Source organism: Cherax quadricarinatus, chromosome 84, assembly GCF_038502225.1.
Source record: "Cherax quadricarinatus isolate ZL_2023a chromosome 84, ASM3850222v1, whole genome shotgun sequence".
NCBI lineage: Eukaryota > Metazoa > Arthropoda > Malacostraca > Decapoda > Parastacidae > Cherax > Cherax quadricarinatus.
This window is the reverse complement of record NC_091375.1, coordinates 5,185,946-5,207,338: the sequence shown is the minus strand read 5'-3', so window position 1 is coordinate 5,207,338 and position 21,393 is coordinate 5,185,946. Positions and strand designations below refer to the sequence as shown.

Sequence of the window (21,393 nt, the reverse complement as noted above, 5' to 3'; positions counted from 1 at the left end):
TATCCAGGGTGGGTAAGCTGGCATATCCAGGGTGGGTAAGCTGGCATATCCAGGGTGGGTAAGCTGGCATATCCAGGGTGGGTAAGCTGGTATATCCAGGGTGGGTAAGCTGGTATATCCAGGGTGGGTAAGCTGGCATATCCAGGGTGGGTAAGCTGGCATATCCAGGGTGGGTAAGCTGGCATATCCAGGGTGGGTAAGCTGGTATATCCAGGGTGGGTAAGCTGGTATATCTAGGGTGGGTAAGCTGGCATATCCAGGGTGGGAAAGCTGGTATATCCCGGGTGGGTAAGCTGGCATATCCAGGGTGGGTAAGCTGGCATATCCAGGGTGGGTAAGCTGGCATATCCAGGGTGGGTAAGCTGGCATATCCAGGGTGGGTAAGCTGGTATATCCAGGGTGGGTAAGCTGGTATATCCAGGGTGGGTAAGCTGGCATATCCAGGGTGGGTAAGCTGGCATATCCAGGGTGGGTAAGCTGGCATATCCAGGGTGGGTAAGCTGGTATATCCAGGGTGGGTAAGCTGGTATATCCAGGGTGGGTAAGCTGGCATATCCAGGGTGGGTAAGCTGGTATATCCAGGGTGGGTAAGCTGGTATATCCAGGGTGGGTAAGCTGGTATATCCAGGGTGGGTAAGCTGGCATATCCAGGGTGGGTAAGCTGGTATATCCAGGGTGGGTAAGCTGGTATATCCAGGGTGGGTAAGCTGTTATATCTAGGGTAGGTAAGCTGGCATATCCAGGGTGGGTAAGCTGGCATATCCAGGGTGGGTAAGCTAGCATATCCAGGGTGGGTAAGCTGGCATATCCAGGGTGGGTAAGCTGGCATATCCAGGGTGGGTAAGCTGGCATATCCAGGGTGGGTAAGCTGGCATATCCAGGGTGGGTAAGCTGGTATATCCAGGGTATGTAAGCTGGCATATCCAGGTTGGGTAAGCTGGCATATCCAGGGTGGTTAAGCTGGCATATCCAGGATGGGTAAGCTGGCATATCCAGGGTGGGTAAGCTGGCATATCCAGGGTGGGTAAGCTGGTATATCCAGGGTGGGTAAGCTGTTATATCCAGGGTAGGTAAGCTGGCATATCCAGGGTGGGTAAGCTGGCATATCCAGGGTGGGTAAGCTGGTATATCCAGGGTGGGTAAGCTGGCATATCCAGGGTGGGTAAGCTGGCATATCCAGGGTGGGTAAGCTGGCATATCCAGGGTGGGTAAGCTGGCATATCCAGGGTGGGTAAGCTGGCATATCCAGGGTGGGTAAGCTGGCATATCCAGGGTGGGTAAGCTGGCATATCCAGGGTGGGTAAGCTGGCATATCCAGGGTGGGTAAGCTGGTATATCGAGGGTTGGTAAGCTGTGATATCCAGGGTTGGTAAGCTGGCATATCCAGGGTGGGTAAGCTGGTATATCCAGGGTGGGTAAGCTGGCATATCCAGGGTGGGTAAGCTGGTATATCCAGGGTATGTAAGCTGGTATATCCAGGGTGGGTAAGCTGGTATATCCAGGGTGGGTAAGCTGGTATAAACAGGGTGGTTAAGCTGGAATAAGCAGGGTGGGTAAGCTGGAATATCCAGGGTGGGTAAGCTGGCATATCCAGGGTGTGTAAGCTGGTATAATCAGGGTGGTTAAGCTGGCATATCCAGGGTGGGTAAGCTGGCATATCCAGGGTGGGTAAGCTGGCATATCCAGGGGGGGTAAGCTGGAATATCCAGGGTGGGTAAGCTGTTATATCCAGGGTAGGTAAGCTGGCATATCCGGGGTGGGTAAGCTGGTATATCCAGGGTGGGTAAGCTGTAATATCCAGGGTTGGTAAGCTGGCATATCCGGGGTGGGTAAGCTGGTATATCCAGGGTGGGTAAGCTGGCATATCCAGGGTGGGTAAGCTGGCATATCCAGGGTGGGTAAGCTGGCATATCCAGGGTGGGTAAGCTGGTATATCCAGGGTGGGTAAGCTGGCATATCCAGGGTCAGTAAGCTGGCATATCCAGGGTGGGTAAGCTGGCATATCCAGGGTGGGTAAGCTGGCATATCCAGGGTGGGTAAGCTGGCATATCCAGGGCGGGTAAGCTGGCATATCCAGGGTGGGTAAGCTGGCATATCCAGGGTGGGTAAGCTGGCATATCCAGGGTGGGTAAGCTGGCATATCCAGGGTGGGTAAGCTGGCATATCCAGGGTGGGTAAGCTGGTATATCCAGGGTGGGTAAGCTGGCATATCCAGGGTCAGTAAGCTGGCATATCCAGGGTGGGTAAGCTGGCATATCCAGGGTGGGTAAGCTGGCATATCCAGGGTGGGTAAGCTGGCATATCCAGGGCGGGTAAGCTGGCATATCCAGGGTGGGTAAGCTGGCATATCCAGGGTGGGTAAGCTGGCATATCCAGTGTCTCATCTGCTGTGCTTCCTTCACTGTGTGTACACTAGGGTATTTCTCTAATTGTGGTTGCAGGTGTCGAGTCATAGCTCCTGGCCCCGCCTCTTCACTGGTCGCCATTAGCTAGGTCCATTCTCTCCCTGCTCCATGTTCTTTATCATACCTCATCTTAAAGCTATGTATAGTACCTGTCTCCACTACATCACTTTCCAGACTATTCCACTTCCTGACAACTCTGTGGTACTTCCCTCACTGTGTACACAGTGAGTGTACTTCCTTCACTGTGCGCACGGTGAGGGTACTTTCACTGTGTACACAGTGAGTGTACTTCCTTCACTGTGCGCACGGTGAGGGTACTTTCACTGTGTACACAGTGAGTGTACTTCCTTCAGTGTTCGCAGTGTACACTGAGTGTACACAGCTCTGTGTCTCAGACGAAGTCAGTGCTTTTTAACGTAATTGATTTTATTGGCACAGACATTCAGAAATCTAGTGAAACCGGAATAAACAGAGCACACAGGGATTCGAACCTTAATCCTGGCAGTCTCTCGTCTACTCTGCTTATTCAGTGACAGTCGTTCGTCACGACTTGAGTTTTAAGTGATGCCATTCCCACCCTTAACCACCATCCTATGTTTTCCTGGTAAATTGGAGAACGTAAAGACAATATATGTGTAATATATCTTGACTGAGGAAATCGTAAGAACACTGAGCGTAAACAAACCGCAGAACTGCTGGGGGTCGAACCCATGACAGGTTGGGCCAGTTGTTAGCACACTGGCTTGTTAGTTTTAGGATTCGCCTGCCATTGGTTCGATCCCCACGTCTTTGTATAGTATATTACACAAGGAAGTACGGATCGAACCAAGAGCAGGTGATTCCTGAAACTCAGAGGCCGGTGTGCTAACCACTGGCCTCTTTGAGTTACTTTAAACAGAGGTATCAGAGGTATTGCTCACAAGAACTTGTCCCCTTCTTTAAATGTTATTGACTAATTATTGTTGAATATTACTGTTTTTTTTATTATTGTTGGTTATTGATTCATTATTGTTGAGAAGTCTATAGCAATGACAGCGCAGGATAGCCCAAGCCAGTGCGGCTTGTTTCCACTGGAGTTTTTAGGTTTCTCCCAGGATGCGACCCACAGGGCAGACTATCTCCCAGGTAACAGAAGCAGTAGGTGTTAGGAGACCCAGGCTGCCTCTGATGCTACTTTTAAAGGAGTTATGTTACCTGGGAGTCTGTGTCGTAAGTAGGTAGCAAAGTAAGGACAAAGAGAGAAAGTAACCCCCTCTTTCTGCAGTGAAATATGAGGTCTTTGCCGCCTCTTCTCCGTAGTTAATTAAAATGAAAATGGCTCGTCGCTGTTTTCTCACTTTCTTTCTCAATTTACCTGTTTCCTATTTACAACAGAGTTGAGAATGGTGAGACATTTACCCGGGAAATGTTTCGCCACGAGTAGGCTTTTTTTTTTTTTGTTGTTATAGAGGCCACTCGTGGCGAAACGTGTCCTCAGTGTCTTGAAATGTAAATACAGTAATGTCTTTCAGTTGTACATACCGTTGTTACCAGCGTACCTCTTCGCCAGCCATAATGCTTAGTACGGTGTAAGTTGTCAGGTGCCCTGTATGGTTCAATACGGTGTGAGCTGTCAAGTGTTATATATGGTTCAATACGGCGTGAGCTGTCAGGCGCTCTATATGGTTCAATACGGTGTGAGCTGTCAAGTGTTACATATGGTTCAATACGGTATGAGCTGTCAGGTGCCCTATATACTGCCATCAAGAACAATGAGGGACTGACCTTTAGTGGTGGTGGAGAAGTTCCTCAGTAGGTATGAGTCAGAGTCTAGACCCTCGTTGGATCCTGAAGACTTTACATCCAGGTATCCGGCTGCCCCGCCACTGCTGCTGGTCCCAGCGCGTCGGGCGGCGCTGTTGGTGGTTGCTGGGGTCCTCTTGACCGTGGCCCGGTTCTTCTGCGGTGGACGGGTTACCCGCGTGGGCGTGGGGGAGTGGCTGGGCGACGAGGCTGTGGGCGGGCGTGCGCGGCGGGCGGAAGCGGAGCGGTGTAGGACCGGTGAGCCGTCGACGTCGTCGCCGCCGCCGCCGGCTTCGAGCGATAGCGTCACGAGGCGGCCACAGGATGGAACCTTACGCAGGAAGGGGTTGTAGGAGGCGTCTTCTGGGGTGGTGACGAAGGCAGCAGAGGCGTCGGCGTCCAGTTCTAGCCGGGGTTCCGATCCCCGCGGGGATTCTTGACGCCGCACGCGCGGCGGCCTGGAACCCTGCACGCGGCAGGACTGTGACCGTCGTGCCGCTTGCGTCGCTTTCAGCCTAGACCTCGGGCTGGACGACGCATGGTGCTGGGCTTGTGCGAAGGCCGCAGCGTGCGCGCGGACGTCCATATGTATATCCGAGGACGAGTGCGCAGAGTGGAGAGCGGACAGCGGCTGGGACGGCGCGCAAAATGATGCACTCCGTCCCTTTTCCGCTGCCCGCCTCACCAGCTCCGCCTCCGCCACAGTCATCATGTAAACACAACCACCCAACCAACACCTCCCTCAACCTCAGCCCTTCCCCCGCGCGTGGCACAGCGTGGCACAGCGACCGTCCGGTGTGGTATCCGCCGCTGCTGGACCAACTAACACTTGGAGTGCTGAGACACTCACTCACTCGAACACAACACGTGTGGACACTGCTCACAGCTACACTGCTGCTGCCTTCCCTGACGCCCTCACCAGTGACACTGTGGCTGCCAGCCAGCCAGCTAGCTAGCCACCCGCCCTGCCGCCCACCCACCCGCAACGCCCTCCCTCCCTCACCCCGCCCACCCACAGCGCCCTCCCTCACCGCCCACCTTCCCCTCATTCTCCCTCCAGCTGCCGCTACCGATGCTTCTACTGCTGTTATTTATACAACCACTGCTGTTGTTATCGTTGCTTATACAACTTGTGCTGCATCTGTTTCTAATGATGTTGTATATGCAGCTGCACTTGCAAACTAGATTTAAATTTTGCTGCCGAAGCTGCATCGTGTGGAGGGCAGCGCAACACCATATGGATACACAAAAAGGCCTAGGAACTAGACCCCAAAAGGGTTAACAGGAGTACATCTGGATTTACATTGCAGTCAAACTTGGGCTATTTGCTTAAACATCTGGTATCTTATTTTCATTAATTAGATATCCTGACATATCACGTGGGTCATTATACTGTCTCTATATTCGTCAATACGTGGACAATAAAGCACAAATTGTTGTAGATACTGACCATAAGACTGACCACATACAGGCTTAGGCTTGAAACCAAGCCTAAGCCTGGCTACTACAACATCAGTCAATCTGTTTAAGAAGCCGAGTCAAGAGGATACTTAGATGTTACAACAAGAAAACACAAAGAAGTCACGTCTTCTAGACGTGGCTCCTTAGAGTCACATCAAGAGGACATTAATTGCAGTTGTTGAGGCATCAAATATTAAAGGAACATGTCAATATTATCTAACTGGTCAGTATGGTTACACTGTCATACTTGGAGGGTGGTACACTGAACTAATTAAATGTTACGACATATCAGTAAAGGAGAGAGAGAGAGAGAGAGAGAGAGAGAGAGAGAGAGAGAGAGAGAGAGAGAGGGAAGACTGGTAGGATACATTTGGTTCTGAGAGAAGACGGATGATGAGTGTCTGCCTAGACAGTATGATATCATCAGTGAAGGTCTATGCATCAATCCATGATTTTTAGAGCCCCGTGATGAGGATAATCTTATGATTTGATTCCCCGTGGTTCGATGGTTCGATTTCCCGTGTATTTCTCAGTTTAATCATAATCCCTTTGTTGGACAAATAACATTATAGAGTTACTTTATTTGGACCTAATTAGAGCCTTTCCAGAGCAAATGATTTTGTTGGCATTGCCTCTGGCCAATAGGAAGGCTCTCCCCATCCAAAAGTAACCAATCAGAAAGCTCTAGCTCCTCCCCTACGTTAGTCAGGAACTGAGATGTTAAACACTGTCGTTCTGTTAAAAATTATTCAAAATATCGACAAGTTGATGATTAAGATACATGTGCAGCAGTTGAGTATCTTTATTGACGAAACGTTTCGCCTACACAGCAGGTTTCCTCAGTCAAATACAGAGGCAGCAGGTGTAGTAGTGAAATGAAGATGATTTAATTACTCCAGCCTCTTCTCCAGGCCACGTCCTGACCACCTCAAATATTACTTCTCCAAGGTTGATGGACTGATTAAATCATCTTCATTTCACTACTACACCTACTGCCTCTGTATTTGACTGAAGAAGCCTACTGTGTAGGCGAAACGTTTCGCCAATAAAGATACCCAACTGTTGCACATGTCTTCTACACTTGACAGTAGATAGTTCTCAGCCGCTTGTTAGTAGGAAGGATCACTGTTTACACTCAATTTCCCCTCAAGGAAGGCTCCTTATGTTGGTGAGGGGCTCTTGATCTAGGGAATTGGATCTGTGCTCCAGTTCCCTGAATTAAGCCTGATTACCTTCCACATTTCCCCCTCCCACAGGCGCTGCATAATCCTACGAGTTTAGCGCTCCCCTTCATTATAATAATAATGCACTCAATTTCAAACATTCGTAGCTATGAGAGATACGAGAAAAGCCATAAGAGTAAACAATAAGACCTTAGAATGTGCCAGTCTGAGACACCAGAGCCACATCCACCATAGTGATGCTCCAGTGTTGGGGAACATAAGGGAGGTTAACGACTCTTTAAACACACTCGGATGCCTTAAAAGATCTTTTTGGCTTTGCACAAAGTATGTCACCCTTACCGTCACTCTTGTTGAGCTGATTCTTAATTACACGTGGGTTCCATGATGGCTCTGCGTACTATATATTATTATTTTATTTTTTTTATTATCACACTGGCCGATTCCCACCAAGGCAGGGTGGCCCGAAAAAGAAAAACTTTCACCATCATTCACTCCATCACTGTCTTGCCAGAAGGGTGCTTTACACTACAGTTTTTAAACTGCAACATTAACACCCCTCCTTCAGAGTGCAGGCACTGTACTTCCCATCTCCAGGACTCAAGTCCGGCCTGCCGGTTTCCCTGAATCCCTTCATAAATGTTACTTTGCTCACATATATTATTATTGCTATTATATATTATACAGTATGCAGCGCCAGCATGGCACCCACGCGGGATTAAGCATAAACCTCACGATAACTTGTAACGAATGACTGTCAGTGAACACACAGAATAATGGACAGGTGCTCGAACCGTGGTTCTTATAGTTGCTGACCCAACCTTGTCCCTTTGAATCAAGAACCTTACAAATGGAACATTTTTACAAACAGCGCTTCAGAGATGGCTGTATCAGTGATACCAGTTGTTTGGAAAATCTTCCTGTTGTAAGCATCTTGGCTGAGTGGTGCAGCATTGAGCCTCCAACTGCTAGGACCACGGTTGGAGTCCCAGTCCATTCTTCCGTTTATTCATGGTTACGCATGTTGCAACACTCGAGCAAGATTAGAGGTTTGTCTCCTAATCTTCCTTTAATCTATCCTTCAGTTTGTTCTCTAATCTTCCTTGAGTCTGTCGTCATAACCCAATCCCGGAAGGGATTGGGTTATGAGGATAGACTAGAGGAACTTAACCTAACAGCAGTAGAAGTAATGGGGTTTACCTGGAGTTTACCTGGATTTTTTGAAACTCGATCCCCCGTTTGCTCAGCCCATTTGGATCACTTAGCATAAGGACTTGTGGAACGACAGCAAAAGAGGATAGAGAAGATTACGACATAATTAACTGATTCTTTTATCAAGATTGTTGGACTGATCACATCTACCCCAAGCTGAGGGACTGATTACCTTAACCTCCTTCTGATCCGCAACCATTCTCTGTAATGGACTGGGGAAGCCACTGGCTGGAGAAACGTTTCCGCAGCACAGATTCCCAAGTATTGCACAAATGTTTCATTTATCAAGACTACGACGAACAAGATACCAATAACACAGATGTGGACAGTGATTGAAATGTGAGAAACAGGAGGATTGAGGCCCAGGGGAAGCTAAAACCTCTTACTGTGTAACATTTGTAAACAAGCCAGTGTAGTAAGCACGAGGATTTGGTGGAATCAAACTCCATAACAAAGATTCAGGAGACGACTCAGTGGTATTAAACTCCATAACAAAGATTCAGGAGACGATTCAGTGGTATTAAACTCCATAACAAAGATTCAGGAGACGATTCAGTGGTACCAAACTCCATAACAAAGATTCAGGAGACGATTCAGTGGTACCAAACTCCAAAACAAAGATTCAGGAGACGATTCAGTGGTATCAAACTCCATAACAAAGATTCAGGAGACGATTCAGTGGTACCAAACTCCATAGCATTGATTCAGGTGATGATTCAGTGGTACCAAACTCCATAACAAAGATTCAGGTGACGAGTCAGTGGAATCCAGCTCCATTGTGGTAAGCAGTGGCAGACTTGCCTACCTGCTGGTTGAGCACGGTGCACTCTTTCTTGGTTCAGCTTTGCCATCTGCCACTGTGGTGTACACTTATTCTATCTGTACATATTGTACGTAGTGTACATACATAGTGTACATACCTGCTGAGTTTGCTCCAATTCCCATTACGACCAGGTCTCACAGGCCATTCACTGCGTGTGTCCGTAACAGGTAAGTACATACAGATAAGTACACTCACCTACGCCAGTACAATTCACAACTTTTCACAACACATCAAAGGCACATTTTACAAGTCACAATAAGTACCCTCCAACCTTTCACAATTTTTTCCAGCATTTTCTGAAAATATTTTTATTTTCTACCTGACCAGTTGTTATGGAGTCTGAAACACTTATTGTCTAAAGTCCAAAAAAAAATTCTCGACATTTTTTTCAGGGGGATCTGAAAATGACACGAGATTCTCTCCCCCCCCCCTCCCCTTCGAGGGGGAGAGAATCTCAATGGCACCCCTAAGTGAGGGTAATGTCATTGTTGTTGTTATAGCAAAAAAATGGATTCATTAGTAATGTGCTGCTCCCCTCTTTTGTGTGGTGGAATGTGTTGGTGTGAATGTGAGGGGAGGGGAGGGGAAGGGGTGTCATGTTGGGGGTCTCCGTCATCACATACTGCACAAATTCGTTCCCAGGTCGTGAAAGCCCTTAAAAAAACTATCCGGTCATGTACCTTTGCTTATTTTAGCCATAACTTGCCTATGTCTGCGTGTGTCGACGAACTGCTGCTCTGAGACGGGCCCAGATGTTCTCATGACTGTCTCCTCTGTGTGTGTGTGTGTGTGTGTGTGTGTGTGTGTGTACACCGTCAGGTGTATGTGTGTCTGTGTGTATACACCGTCAGGTGTGTGTGTGTCTGTGTGTATACACCGTCAGGTGTATGTGTGTCTTTGTGTATACACCGTCAGGTGTATGTGGGTGTGTGTGTATACACCGTCAGGTGTGTGTGTGTCTGTGTGTATACACCGTCAGGTGTATGTGTCTCCGAGTGTATACACTGTGGATTTAATATAATCATTTAAGGATTAAAGTATTCTTGATCTTAATGACTGCGAGTAACCTGTTCGTATAGTCGATAGGCTTTAAACCCTCATTAACTAACCTGACGTCACCCAATACCCTCCTGTTCCTAATTGATTTTTTACAATAAATTAGTCAATATGTCGATTAATGGACGAAGGATCGAGCTTCCACTTACTGAATTATGTTTTTTTGCATATTATATATTATATAAAACATTAACCTTTCTCACTCTCTCCCCGTTCATTACCATCTGTCTCATTACAAATGCATCCCTCAGGCGGGCAAGGCAGGGCAAATTCTAATGAGTATCCGTGAACGTAGCATAAGTCCTTAAAACATTCCCAAACTTCAGTGTGTGCTAGAGGCAGTGGTGCGCGCGCACACACACACACACACACACACACGACATGAGCTTCGAATACATTGTAGAGCTAAAAGCAGAGAGGAAAGCAGCACGAGTAGGACGGGAGAAGCCAAACTACAAAAGAGGGGATTACACAGGCATGAGGAATTTCCTGCATGAGGTAAAGTGGGTAAGACAACTGCTGGGAAAAACAGTGAATGAAATGATGGAATACGTGACCACAAAATGCAAAAAGGAGGAGGAGAGGTTCGTACCCAAGGGCAACAGAAACAATGGGAAGACCAGAATGAACCTCTGGTTCACCCAAAGATGCAGAGAAGCCAAAACTAAGTGCACAACAGAATGGAAAGAATATAGAATACAAAAGATCCAGGAATATAATATTAGCCGAAGAGACGGGAATGAATGTGCGTGGATGAGGAGGAAGGCACATCGGCAGTGTGAGAATGACATAGCATCGAAAGCCAAATTTGACCCAAAGGTGTTGTACATCCACATCAGGAGGAAAACAACAGTCAAACAGTCAAGGACCAGGTAATCAGGCTGAGGAAGGAGAGATGGTCGCAAGAAACCACAAAGATGTATGTGAAGAGTTAAACACGAGATTTGAGGAAGTATTTTTAATGGGGGGACACTGGACTACAGTAGACCGAAATGGCAGGGTACACCAACAGGTGCTAGACACGGTGAATATCAAAATGGTATACATTACCGACAAGTTGGTAAGTAAGACACCTAGGCAACATTTAGGTATCTCTATTCTGAAACGTTTCGCCTCTCCCCCAACTATCTATTCCCCTCCCCCTAACCACCCCTTCCCCTTCCTTCTGTGGAGCAACGGGGGAACCTAGAACTAGGATGAGAACAAGGGGCTCGAAGGACGAATCTGGGGGGGAGGACTGGGAAGCAGCGCTCAGAAAAAGGGAGGAAGACTGGGGAAGGAGACTAGAGGAGCTGGCAAGGAAGATGGAAGAGAGGTTAGAAGCAGAATGCAGAAGGTGGAAGCAACATGCCACAAGAGCAGAAAACAAGATAAAGAGATTAGAAGAGGAGCTGAGACATCTGAAACAGCATAGAGACAAAGATATTACAGAAGTAGCATCGGCAATGGCTACATCAGACACAGACAACGGGTCTGAAGGGAGCATGGAAACTAAACTGTATGCAGAGGTCCTGTCAAACCCACATGGGGCTAAAACAAAGACAGGGAGCACACTAGGACAAAATGTGAGGCTGGAAGACATTGAAGGAACTAGGACATGTGCAGGGACCTCACCAGACACCTGTGGGGGCCAGGAACAGGTGAGCAGGAAGGAGAAACCAAGGACGATAGGGGCCATAGCTAGGGAAGGGACTGAAGGAACACTCCACGGGAAGGAACTAAAACACATCAGAGGATGCAAGTCCACCACCAGAATACTAACACCAGAGCCAGTCCATCACCAGAATACTAACACCAGAGCCAGTCTACCACCAGAATACTAACACCAGAGCCAGTCCACCACCAGAATACTAACACCAGAGCCAGTCCAATACCAGAATACTAACACCAGAGCCCGTCCCCCACCAGAATATTAACACTAGAGATAGTCCACCACCAGAATCACTATTTACCACTAACCTACACATTCACACAATGACTTACACTACATAAATAGTGACTGAAACAGTGTAAGTCATTAAAGGCACGATACCATGACTGGAACAATACACAAATGTGGAGAATTAGACACATGTGCAACATCTGGGTATATTGTAGACGTTTCGCCATCCAGTGGATTTATCAATACAAATTCAAGGACATTAATTGGAAAAAAGTAGAACTATATACAAAAGAAACTTATGACGATGTTTCGGTCCGACTTGGACCATTAACTAGTCACACTGGTGACTAGTTAATGGTCAGGTTGTTTATGTAGTGTAAGTCATTGTGTAAATGTGTAGGCTAGTGGTAAATAGTGATTATGGTGGTGGACTGACTCTGGTGTTAGTATTCTGGTGGTGGACTGGCTCTGGTGTTACTATTCTGGTGGTGGACTGGCTCTGGTGTTAGTATTCTGGTGGTGGACTGGCTCTGGTGTTACTATTCTGGTGGTGGACTGGCTCTGGTGTTAGTATTCTGGTGGTGGACTGGGTCTGGTGTTAGTATTCTGGTGGTGGACTGACTCTGGTGTTAGTATTCTGGTGGTGGACTGGGTCTGGTGTTAGTATTCTGGTGGTGGACTGACTCTGGTGTTAGTATTCTGGTGGTGGACTGACTCTGGTGTTAGTATTCTGGTGGTGGACTGACTCTGGTGTTAGTATTCTGGTGGTGGACTGACTCTGGTGTTAGTATTCTGGTGGTGGACTGGCTCTGGTGTTAGTATTCTGGTGGTGGACTGACTCTGGTGTTAGTATTCTGGTGGTGGACTGGCTCTGGTGTTAGTATTCTGGTGGTGGACTGGCTCTGGTGTTAGTATTCTGGTGGTAGACTGGCTCTGGTGTTAGTATTCTGGTGGTGGACTGGCTCTGGTGTTAGTATTCTGGTGGTGGACTGGCTCTGGTGTTAGTATTCTGGTGGTGGACTGGCTCTGGTGTTAGTATTCTGGTGGTGAACTGACTCTTGTGTTAGTATTCTGGTGGTAGACTGGCTCTGGTGTTAGTATTCTGGTGATGGACTGGCTCTGGTGTTAATATTCTGGTGGTGGACTGGCTCTGGTGTTAGTATTCTGGTGGTGGACTAGCTCTGGTGTTAGTATTTTGGTGGTGGACTGGTATTCTGTTGGTGGACTGGCTCTGGTGTTAGTATTCTGGGGTGGACTGGCTTTGGTGTTAATATTTTGGTGGTAGACTGGCTCTGGTGTTAGTATTCTGGTGGTGGACTGACTCTGGTGTTAGTATTATGGCGGTGGACTGGCTCTGGTGTTAGTATTCTTGCGGTGGACTGGCTCTGGTGTTAGTATTCTGGTGGTGGACTGGCTCTGGTGTTAGTATTCTGGTGGTGGACTGGCTCTGGTGTTAGTATTCTGGTGGTGGACTGACTCTGGTGTTAGTATTCTGGAGGTAGACTGGCTCTGGTGTTAGTATTCTGGTGATGGACTGGCTCTGGTGTTAGTATTCTGGTGGTAGACTGGCTCTGGTGTTAGTATTATGGCGGTGGACTGGCTCTGGTGTTAGTATTCTTGCGGTAGACTGGCTCTGGTGTTAGTATTCTGGTGGTGGACTGGCTCTGGTGTTAGTATTCTGGTGGTGGACTGGCTCTGGTGTTAGTATTCTGGTGGTGGACTGGCTCTGGTGTTAGTATTCTGGTGGTGGACTGGCTCTGGTGTTAGTATTCTGGTGGTGGACTGGCTCTGGTGTTAGTATTCTGGTGGTGGACTGGCTCTGGTGTTAATATTCTGGTGGTAGACTGGCTCTGAGCGTTAATATTCTGGTGGTAGACTTGCTCTGGTGTTAGTATTCTGGTGGTAGACTGGCTGTGAGTGTTAGTATTCTGGTGGTGGACTGGCTCTGGTGTTAGTATTCTGGTGGTGGACTGGCTCTGGTGTTAGTATTCTGGTGGTGGACTGGCTCTGGTGTTAGTATTCTGGTGGTGGACTGGCTCTGGTGTTAGTATTCTGGTGGTGGACTGGCTCTGAGTGTTAGTATTCTGGTGGTAGACTGGCTCTGGTGTTAGTATTCTGGTGGTAGACTGGCTCTGGTGTTAGTATTCTGGTGGTAGACTGGCTCTGGTGTTGGATTCTGGGGGAGCCCGGGCCAGTGTTTTTCCCTGGTGACTGGCCTGGTGTTGGGTATTCTGGGGTGGACGCTCGAGTGTTGGGTATTCGGGTGGAGACCGGCTCGGGATTTTTTCGGGGTGACGGGCCCCGAGGTTAGTTTTCGGTTTAGACGGTCGGTTTTGACTGGTAAGACTGGCTCGGGGTTAGTATTCTGGGGTGGACTGCTCTGGGGAGTATTCGGGGGTGGACTGGCTCGTGTTAGACTGGGGGGGACTGGCTTGGTGTTAGTATTCGGTAACGGCCCCGTTAGTATTCTGGTGGAGACTCCTGGTGGAGCTGGTCGGGTTTTAAAATATTCTGGTGGGGACGGCCGGTGTTGTATTCGGGTGGTGGACGGCTCGGTGGTATTTTTTGGTGACAGCTTATTTTGTTTTCGGGTTTTAGACGGGCTCGGGTTTAGACTGGCTCTGGTGGTAGACTGGCTCTTGTTTTCTGAGGGGCTGGCCCCCGGAGTATTCTGGGGGTGGACGGCCGGGGTTTTAGTATTCGGTGGTGGACGGTCGAGAAAAGTATTCGGGTGGTGGACTGGTCGGGTGTTAGTGTTCTGGGGAGATGTTATAAATATTCGGTTAGACTGGTCAATTTTAAAATTTTCTGGTGGTGGACTGGCTCGGGTGTTAGTTTTTCTGGTGGGGGACTGGCTCGGTGGTATTCGGGTTTAGATCTTTTTTAAAAGATTCCCGGGGTGGACGGGTTTTTTAGATTCGGGGGTGGACTGGCTTTTTAAATTTTCGGTAGACGGGCCCTCGTGTTAGTATTGGGGTGGAGACGGGCCTTGTGTTAGATTCCAGTGGTAGACAGCTCTGTTAGACGGGGTGGCGCTCATTTTTGATTCAGGTGGAGACGAATGTTCTGGTGGTAGACTGGCTCTGAGTGTTAATATTCTGGTGGTAGACTGGCTCTGAGTGTTAGTATTCTGGTGGTAGACTGGCTCTGAGTGTTAATATTCTGGTGGTAGACTGGCTCTGAGTGTTAATATTCTGGTGGTAGACTGGCTCTGAGTGTTAATATTCTGGTGGTAGACTGGCTCTGAGTGTTAATGTTCTGGTGGTAGACTGGCTCTGAGTGTTAATGTTCTGGTGGTAGACTGGCTCTGAGTGTTAATGTTCTGGTGGTAGACTGGCTCTGAGTGTTAATATTCTGGTGGTAGACTGGCTCTGAGTGTTAATATTCTGGTGGTAGACTGGCTCTGAGTGTTAATATTCTGGTGGTAGACTGGCTCTGAGTGTTAATATTCTGGTGGTAGACTGGCTCTGAGTGTTAGTATTCAGAAAGGGCAGCCACACATCTTTCTCCTTCCTCCTCCGTTTTTATTTTAATGCCGGGAACGAGATCATTGCATTTTTCTCTTTCGAGAGAGAAAATGTCATTCTCTCTCTCTCTCTCTCTCTCTCTCTCTCTCTCTCTCTCTCTCTCTCTCTCTCTCTCGCTCGCTCGCTCTCAGAGTAGAGGAGGGAGGTACGTAGGGTCACTCACAGATGTAGCTCCTCTTCAACATGGCACTGTTTTATCATGTGAATATAGGTTTAAGACGCTTATTACATGTCTTGTGGTAAATCCCATTTGTTGCTCCAACCGGCCACATAAGAGCTTCAAGATTAAGATAAGATTTGTTGGGATTTTTAACCCGGTGGAGGGTTTGCCAACCAGAATAACCCACTAAAGTCTGTGCGTCATCGAGGACTGTCTTATTTCTGTTGTGGTCCTGCAGTCTTGTCACCCAGGATGTGACCCGTAACAGTCGACTAACACCCAGGTACCTACTGACTGCTAGGAGAAAGGGGGCAGTAAGTGCAAGGAAACATGTCCAACGTTCTCACCCGTGCCGGGGATTGAACCACGGACACTCAGTGTGTGAGGTGAGTGTGCTACCAACCAAACCACGGGACACGTTTACATGTTTTTATTTAATTTTACGGTATTGTACAAATCTCAGGTTAATAGCTACTCGATAATTCTGAGAGCCTGAACTGCTGGAACGAGATCCCGAACTGCTGGAATGAGATTCTGAACTGCTGTAACGAGATTCCGAACTGCTGGAACGAGATTCTGAACTGCTGAAGCAAGACTGAACTGCTGGAACAGTACTCTGAACTGGTGGGTCGAGGCTACGAATTTCTGGGACAAGACACTGAACTGCTTAAGCAAGACTTTGAACTGCTGGAAAATGACTGGTAGACTAGACCCACTAGATAGCAAGCCCCTGCACGACAGCCACTCCACCACCGAATCTGTAACACTTCCCTACGAAATCGGAAACCATCTCCTTGAGGAAGCCTAGACGATGTTTCGGATCATCTTGGATCATTATCAAATCAAGGTAGACATTGATCGAAACGTAACAGTGATCCAAAGAACCTTGAAAACTTCTCTTTAAACTGACAGTTGTGACCTGTTTTAATTGTGGTGTGAGTGTTAGGACGCAAATAGCCCCTCCAGGCTTCCTGAGTATCTTCAATGTGTAAACAAAGCGAGTGTGTCCCCGTCTACCCCATCAGCCAGGACTGGGTAGAAAAAGTGAGCACTAGAGAACAAACTCGAGTGCTTGAAGTACTTGGCAGGCGTCGAAGGCAGGGTGTAACATGCCCAGGGGCAGCAGGCACCTGTGTCCCTAGCGCCAACATTCCTGCTGGCACGTGTGTGTGTGTGTGTGTGAAAGCCAGAATGCTTTCCCAGGTGCGAGCAGCCACCACATATTTTCTCATTTGTTCCCCTGGTATCGTCTAGACATGCACACACAATCAGGTCCTTCTCTCAAAGCTTATGTTGCGTAACAGCTAAGCAAATTATTTCGGGAACCGTCGTGGTAGCTTCAATAAATCTTCCAACGCCAACAGCAGCAACAACAACGCCACCAGCAACAGTAATCTGCTCATTCCTGTACTCTGGGTCTCACGACAAACCTGTGAAATTAGATTCTGCCAACTGTGGCTGGCGTCTTGGCGGTTGTAAATAACTTTCATTGTGCGAGTTATGGCATTGTATTTGTAAAGACGCTTCGTCAGCCAGGGTGCATAGAGGGGTTGGGAGAGGAGGCCCTGAGATGGAAAAATGTTGTATGTGAGTAACCTCCGAGCACGTGAGGTTGAGTGAGTGCAATGTCAAGTTTATGGAGAACAAGCCTCGTGGTCTTGACCATGTCTACTTCAGTGTTATCTCGACGACCATGACTACACAAAGACTGTGTTGCAAGGGGAATCCTCATTACTGCTACTGTGGAAATAAGACAGTGTGATGACATCCTGACTTTGCTGGGTTATCCTGGCTTACTAACCCTCCGGCTTACTAACCTTCCAGGTTAGTAATCCCAACAAAGTCTTCTTTAACGCGTCATCCAGTGATAAACTTTATCATGTGATAAGCTATTTATTAGACATCCTAAGTCTATAGAATATGTTTAATTGCCAGAATTTACAGAATCCGTATAATAGATTCTCTCTCTCTCTCTCTCTCTCTCTCTCTCTCTCTCTCTCTCTCTCTCTCTCTCTCTCTCTCTCTCTCACACACACACACACACACACACACACACACACACACACACACACACACACACACACACACACGGCATACAGGAAGGTGTATCTCGACCGCGACAGAACACAAGAAGAAAGGCAGAAACTGAGAGAGATGGTACAAAGGCGAAAGGAGGAAAGACAGGCAATGGAGAAGACAGACAGGAGATCCCAGACCCAGGAAGATCAAATACAGCCTCCCTCACAACTTCCTATAGAAGCCTCCCAACCAGGTCAACCCCAGTGCAACCAAATACTCTAAATCAAAACACCCATGCCACATCCAATCCCCCACCCACTACATTACAAACTCCACCCCCACAGCAACAACCCATAGTTCCTTACCAGGTCTCCCACTTCCCCAACCCCAATATACAAATGCAGATGGAATAACAAACAAGTATGAGGAGTGGCACGAAAGAATCAAAGAGACATCCCCAGACATAATAGCACTCACAGAAACAAAACTCACCAGAATAATAACAGATTCAATCTTTCCATCCGGATATCAAATCCTCAGGAAAGACAGAGGGAGGAGAGGGGGAGGAGGAGTTGCACTGCTCATTAAAAACCAGTGGGGTTTTGAGAAAATGGAAGGAATGGATGGCACGGGCGAAAGGGACTACTTAGTAGGAACAATCCAGTCTGAGGGACATAAGGTGATAATTGCAGTAATGTACAACCCACCACAGAACTGCAGGAGGCCAAGAGAAGAATACGATGAGAGCAACAGAGCAATGATCGACACACTAGCCGAGGTGGCCAGGAGAGCACACATGGGGGGAGCAAAGTTAATAGTTATGGGTGATTTCAATCACAAGGAGATTGACTGGGAAAACCTGGAGCCCCATGGGGGTCCCGAAACATGGAGAGCCAAGATGATGGATGTGGTACTGGAAAACCTCATGCATCAACATGTTAGAGACACTACCAGAGAGAGAGGAGAGGATGAACCAGCAAGGCTGGACCTTGTATTCACCATGAGTAGTTCGGACATCCAGGGTATCATGTATGAAAGGCCCCTGGGAGCTAGTGATCATGTGGTTCTGTGCTTCGACTACATAGTTGAGCTCCAAGTGGAGAGAGTAGCAGGAATAGGCTGGGAAAAAACAAACTACAAAAGGGGGAAGATAAGATAAGATAAGATAAGATTTCGTTCGGATTTTTAACCCCGGAGGGTTAGCCACCCAGGATAACCCAAGAAAGTCAGTGCGTCATCGAGGACTGTCTAACTTATTTCCATTGGGGTCCTTAATCTTGTCCCCCAGGATGCGACCCACACCAGTCGACTAACACCCAGGTACCTATTTGCTGCTAGGTGAACAGGACAACAGGTGTAAGGAAACGTGTCGAAATGTTTCCACCCGCCGGGAATCGAACCCGGGCCCTCCGTGTGTGAAGCAGGAGCTTTAGCCACCAGGCCACCGGGCATGAGGAAATTCCTTCAAAACATTCAGTGGGAGAGGGAACTGACAGGAAAACCAGTACAAGAAATGATGGACTATGTAGCAACAAAATGCAAGGAGGCAGAGGAGAGGTTTGTTCCCAAGGGAAACAGAAATAATGGGAAGAACATAATGAGTCCTTGGTTCACCCAAAGGTGTAGGGAGGCAAAAACTAGGTGTACTAGAGAATGGAAAAGGTACAGAAGACAGAGAACTCAGGAAAATAAAGAAATCAGCCGAAGAGCCAGAAACGAATATGCACAGATAAGAAGGGAGGCTCAGAGACGATATGAAAATGACATAGCATCAAAAGTAAAGACTGACCCGAAGCTGTTGTACAGCCACATCAGGAGGAAAACAACAGTCAAGGACCAGGTAATCAGACTGAGGAAGGGTGATGGGGAATTCACAAGAAACGACCGAGAGGTTTGTCAGGAGCTCAACACAAGATTTAAAGAGGTATTTACAGTGGAAACCAGTAGGACTCCAAGAAATCGGAACAGGGGGGCACACCAGCAAGTGCTGGATGAGGTACATATAACCAAGGAGGAGGTGAAGAAGCTGCTATGCGAACTTGACACCTCAAAGGCGGTGGGACCAGACAACATCTCTCCATGGGTCCTTAAAGAGGGAGCAGAGATATTGTGTGAGCCATTAACAAAGATCTTCAACACATCATTTGAAACCGGGCAACTCCCTGAGGTATGGAAAATGGCAAATGTAGTCCCAATTTTTAAAAAGGGAGACAGACATGAGGCACTAAACTACAGACCTGTATCACTAACGTGTATAGTATGCAAGGTCATGAAGAAGATCATCAGGAGGAGAGTGGTGGGGCACCTGGAAAGAAACAAGTGTATAATTGACAACCAGCACGGTTTCAGGGAAGGAAAATCCTGTGTCACAAACCTACTAGAGTTTTATGACAAGGTGACAGAAGTAAGACAAGAGAGAGAGGGGTGGATCGACTGCATATTTTTGGACTGCAAGAAGGCCTTCGACACAGTTCCTCACAAGAGGTTACTGCAAAAGCTAGAGGACCAGGCACACATAACAGGAAAGGCACTGCAATGGATCAGAGAATATCTGACAGGGAGGCAACAACGAGTCATGGTACGCGACGAGGTGTCAGAGTGGGCGCCTGTGACAAGCGGGGTTCCACAGGGGTCAGTCCTAGGACCTGTGCTGTTCTTGGTATATGTGAACGACATAACGGAAGGGATAGACTCAGAAGTGTCCTTGTTTGCAGATGATGTGAAGTTAATGAGAAGAATCAAATCGGACGAGGATCAGGCAGGACTACAAAGAGACCTGGACAGGCTACAAGCCTGGTCCAGCAACTGGCTCCTTGAATTTAACCCTGCCAAATGCAAAGTCATGAAGATTGGGGAAGGGCAAAGAAGACCGCAGACACAATATAGTTTAGATGGCCAAAGACTGCAAACCTCACTCAAGGAAAAAGATCTGGGGATGAGTATAACACCGAGCATATCTCCTGAGGCGCACATCAATCAGATAACTGCTGCAGCATACGGGCGCCTGGCAAACCTACGGATAGCGTTCCGATACCTCAGTAAGGATTCGTTTAAGACTCTGTATACCATCTACGTCAGGCCCATACTGGAGTATGCAGCACCAGTTTGGAATCCACACCTAGTCAAGCACGTCAAGAAATTAGAGAAAGTGCAAAGGTTTGCAACAAGACTAGTCCCAGAGCTACGGGGATTGTCCTATGAAGAAAGGTTGAGGGAAATCGGCCTGACGACACTGGAGGACAGGAGGGTCAGGGGAGACATGATAACGACATATAAAATACTGCGCGGAATAGACGAGGTGGACAAAGACGGGATGTTCCAGAGATGGGACACAGACACAAGAGGTCACAATTGGAAGTTGAAGACTCAGATGAATCAAAGGGATGTTAGGAAGTATTTCTTCAGTCATAGAGTAGTCAGGCCGTGGAATAGCCTAGAAAGTGATGTAGTGGAGGCAGGAACCATACATAGTTTTAAGGCGAGGTATGATAGAGCTCATGGGGCAGGGAGAGAGAGGACCTAGTAGCAATCAGCGAAGAGGCGGGGCCAGGAGCTGTGACTCGACCCCTGCAACCACAAATAGGTGAGTACAAATAGGTGAGTACACACACACACACACACACACACACACACACACACACACACACACACAGGGCCAGGAGCTAGGACTCGACCCCTGCAACCACAAATAGGTGAGTACACACACACACGCACAGCCTTATAAGGCATAAGAGCATCCTGAGGTCAACCTTGAGAAAGGTCACAGGGAAGGTCGTTGTCAAATAAGAGTCAAGATCAAGGTGAGGGTTTGTGACATAATTGGATACATCATCAGTGTGCTGCTACCCTGTTCTATATGACAGTTCCACAGTGGGAACAAAAGCT

General features: G+C 47.8%; 1 protein-coding gene across 5 annotated transcripts in view; it reads right to left on the bottom strand.

The window, feature by feature from the left end:
- Window positions 1–5,110, bottom strand: part of Rgk3 (Rad, Gem/Kir family member 3) — a 402,462-nt gene extending 397,352 nt beyond the window's left edge. For all 5 annotated transcript variants that reach the window (XM_070102971.1, XM_070102972.1, XM_070102973.1 and 2 more), the window contains exon 1: window positions 4,170–5,110. In XM_070102971.1, the coding sequence (XP_069959072.1) occupies window positions 4,170–4,899 (730 nt within the window). In that variant the 5' untranslated portion in view covers window positions 4,900–5,110. The remainder of the gene's footprint in view (window positions 1–4,169) is intronic.
- Between the last annotated feature and the right edge of the window lie 16,283 nt (window positions 5,111–21,393).